Genomic DNA, 4,222 nt, shown 5'->3' on the forward strand with positions numbered 1-4,222 from the left:
GCTCCTCGGATTTCCACTGATCGTCAATATATTAAACCTCCCAGCAAGGAAATGTATGTTTTTTCCCTTCTCGAAATTAGAAAAGTTTAACAGATACATGAATGAGACATCACTTTTTTCGTTGCTCCCTGTGATTCGAGAATTAAAAGTTCAGGACCAGAAGTCTTCGACCAACTCTGTTTCCCCAATTTCTTTTCGCTATTTAACCCTAGGGAAGGCAGCCCTTTCCTCATCTTTTTATCGCTATAGATCATAAGTCAACTCTCGAGGACGAGTTTGGGAAAAACTATCCAGGACTGTAACAGCTATCATGGCTATCATTTTCAACATTGTCAGGCTAAAATTTTTAATGCAGCTTTACGTGCCGGGTCATTGAAAATGATCAGAAAAATAACACTCAGTGTGAGTGCTGTTTTAAAAAGAAAAAAGTAAGAGAGCCGAAAAAAGAATTCCAGATATAGATTCCACTTTTACTCAAAAGTAGTTCTGTAGTTCGACTGTATTCTATATAGTTTTAAAAAAGTTTAAAATAGTTCAGAGCACTTGGCGCTGCCCACGAAAGTAGAAATAAAGTGAAGAATGTTCATGTGCAATGTAACGATGATGATGTTATTCGGCTGAAGATAGGAATAAGCAGGAATTGTAGCACTCCTGAACACTTATAAATTGAATGGACACACATTTCTCTTCAAGAGGCATTCTTTGAATCAGTTCTGAGTTAGTAGTTGTGATATTCTTCTGTGTCTACAATGGCATCGGGGAAACCGTTGGAATCAGTTCTGCGAATGAAAGGAGGCGATGGTGAATTAAGCTATGCGCGGAACTGCTCTGTTCAGGTTATTATTGATGAGCAAATCCTGACTTTTTCCTGGATATAATGAATTTATGAGGCTAATAATATCCATTGTTTCATAACTGGTATTTATTTTGGTTTGTCAACTAATCTTCTCATCTCTAGTTTTATCAATCCTTAAAAGGTTTAGAATTATTAAATATATCTAATTTCCTCTTAGATTTCAGCATACCCAGCATACCCAGTCGCCACCTAGGTCAGGTGCACCCGTTTTTTCACCATTATATTTATATTTGTTGGACTAATGTTGTATATTTTCGCATAGATATTGTGTAATTAACAATCTATTCAGGATGACATTACTAGTTAGGAAGTTTTGGAAGTCTTAATTTTGGTGTAAAAGATTAGCACAAGTTCCATTCCTCGAAATCCAAATCAACGTTACAGTAGAAATTGTTTTCTTTCCAGGGCTGTGTATATGTCATGACCCTAAATTACACTATCAGTGTCGTTATGAGTTTACGACGTTGCTGCATCTATATAAGTAATTTTTGGTAATAAAATTCATCAAACATTGAATCCTTAGATTGCAACAATTACAAAGAAAAAGATGACAGATCATTTATCGTTTAGGCTGGTTTGCTTTATTATTTTTCATTTATACTTTTCTCTTTGGATTTGTCTTAATGATGAGTCTTGTTATAAATTTAAAATATGAACACAAAAATGACTACGGTGGATCATAGATCATATTCCGAATACTCAATATACTCAAGAAATCTTCAAACACTCAATATCAGCAGTGTTTTTGTTACATATGTTTTTACAATTACTACCTATAGTGTACAGGATATAGTATGTTTATTTAGCATATGTTCTAATGGAGTCCAGTACTTTTCTGTGCAACGATAATAAATACTTTTATCTGTGGATTTCTCTTAATGATGAGTCTTGTTATAAATTTAAAATATCAACACAAAAATGTTTACGGTGGATCATACATCATATTCCGAATACTCAATATACTCCAGAAAACTTCAAACACTCAATATCAGCAATGTTTTTGTTACATATAGTATGTTTATTTTCAAGACTGACAGTTTAGCATATGTTCTAATGGAGTTCAGTACTTTTCTGTGCAATGATAAATGAACAGAAAAATATTATTCGTTCGGTCAGACCTTTACTTGAAGACGCAGTCATCAATATGAAGACAAATTCATGCAAAACATTCTGTGTGGCAGACCTCGGGTGTTCTTCCTCTCACAACTCAATATTGGCCATAGAAACCATTTTGGAGGCTGCGAAGCGCAAGTATACGATCATGGAATCACTTCCTCTTCCAGAATTCCAAGTATATTTTAACGATTTACCGTCTAATGATTTCAACTCGCTCTTCGGCAGACTAACTCCTCAGACTAATACCACAGCGGCCATGAGGGGAACAGTTGAAGGTGCAGATCAAGGTTCAGCGCCTTATTTCTATGCAGGGGTTCCTGGATCGTTTTACAGACGCCTTTTTCCAAGAGATAGTTTGCACTTTGTCCACTCTTCCTGCGCCTTACATTGGTTATCCAAGGTACAATATATGTACCTCCAGTATATAATGATTCTTTTTATGTATGAAATACTCCTTTTTTTTCTCTGATATTCTATCTTGACTTGAAGTGATCAGTTTGAGCTATCGACTTGTAATCAGATTCCAGATGCAGTTAGAGACAAGAGATCCAAATCATTTAACAAGTGGGAGACCTTCATTGCGAGGAAAGGATCATATGCAGTTGCAGAGGCTTATCTCGAGCAATTCAAGTACGACCTCAATGCATTTCTGAGCGCTAGAGCGCAAGAAATGAATGAAGACGGTGTTATGTTTCTGATTCTTCCATGTCGAATTTCGTCTGATCCAAGGGAACAAGGGAGCATGCTCAGTTTCTGTGGGCAGCTATTGGGAGATGCGTTCAGAGATCTCATAACTGAGGTATATGGGATAATGGCTTCATTCTAGTGTACTGTTTCTTGTTTACTCCAAACCGAATCTTCTGTGGATATGACTTCTTACAGTAGGTCAACTTTGGTATTCACACGACATGGAAGTAGAAGAGAATATAGTATTTCGTAAATTACGAATATAAGAGCATTTTTATCGGTAACATTAGACTTTGAATTGCACCGTAATATAGTAGAATCGACCTGGAGTGATTTTTTTGGTTTATTTTTAGGTTTAATTGGTATGTAAGAATTTGTTAGAATTATAAAATTGAGTGGTGAATTCTTTACAATTTCAGGTATTCAGGAACATTTTATGGTACTTCATCCATATATGAAATCATAAACTGATATTAAATAAACAAATTAACAAACAACAACAAATAAAATCATTATTTTTTAATCCAAATTCCAACCAACGCCCCCAAAATATACGCCCCCAAAATATATAATGTTTGTACAACGCCTTTTGAATTAGTCTCACAAATATGAATTGATGTTTGCCAGGGCTTGTTGGACGAGGACAAATTGCACTCATTCAATTTGCCATTCTTCTCTCCAACTATCGAAGAATTCAAGGCTCTAGTAAAAACCGCAGGATCGTTCACTTTACAGAGATGCGAAGTTTTGACAGGAGAAACTGTTGGCAGGGTCGAGTACAAGAGGGGAGACTGCGGTTTATTAGGAAGACAGCTCGCAATGCAGTATAGAAATGGATTGGAGACTATGACGGAAGCCCATATCGGAGAAGAGATGACAGATAAATTGTTTCAGAGAGTCGAGAAAAGAGGAGCCGAAAAGAGTGACGAATGGATTACACAAATGGAAAGCTTTACACAGTTACTTGCAGTGCTTACTCGAAATAAGAAAACGTGAATGATGAATGCATCCTCACTTTGCAGTGATATCATAATATTTCGTGTTCATACTGAATTTTATTATTGTATGTACACTTGTAACGCTTTTTTCACTGTGTGGTAGTTTTAACATGACTATTTTGAGCACAATTATAGCAAGTATTAAAGTTTTTGGAAGTAACCATTTTTTTATTTTTCGACCCCACCATTAAGATATCTTAGTTTAAATTGGAAAATATGAACTTATTTTAATTAAAACAATAAAAAAATAAGATAAACCAATACTAAAAAGTGGAGATGACTAATAAAAGCGAAAATGCATATGTTGCGCATTATCTTTCGTTCCACTTTTTAAAGTTTCATGATTCATTAATCTATTTGGACCACCATCATAGTGTACTCATGGTATGATGATTCGCCAGTGTTATGTAGACCAGTATCATTTACATCAATATGTGAAAAGGATAGCTAAATATTGTATTTGTTATTTTAATATGATTATGCAATGGGGAATCTGAAATTCTGGTATGGTTTTTCATTTTTTAAGCTTTTCCAAGTTGAGTGACTTAGTTACATGTCAAACTCA

The 4,222-nt window shown here is 35.1% G+C and overlaps 1 protein-coding gene across 1 annotated transcript; it reads left to right on the plus strand.

The window, feature by feature from the left end:
• Window positions 1-628: 628 nt before the first annotated feature.
• LOC149172835 (indole-3-acetate O-methyltransferase 1-like) lies at window positions 629-3,678 on the plus strand. The gene is made up of 4 exons (XM_089427810.1): window positions 629-836; window positions 1,950-2,372; window positions 2,493-2,771; window positions 3,287-3,678. The coding sequence occupies exons 1-4, from the start codon at window positions 750-752 to the stop codon at window positions 3,653-3,655; spliced, it is 1,158 nt and encodes a 385-aa protein (XP_089283936.1). The 5' UTR covers window positions 629-749; the 3' UTR covers window positions 3,656-3,678.
• Window positions 3,679-4,222: the final 544 nt, after the last annotated feature.

The sequence above is a fragment of the Pinus tabuliformis genome, chromosome 4_2 (genome assembly GCF_031772625.1).
Source record: "Pinus tabuliformis cultivar Carrire ecotype Pingquan chromosome 4_2, CPIR1, whole genome shotgun sequence".
Lineage (NCBI taxonomy): Eukaryota > Viridiplantae > Streptophyta > Pinopsida > Pinales > Pinaceae > Pinus > Pinus tabuliformis.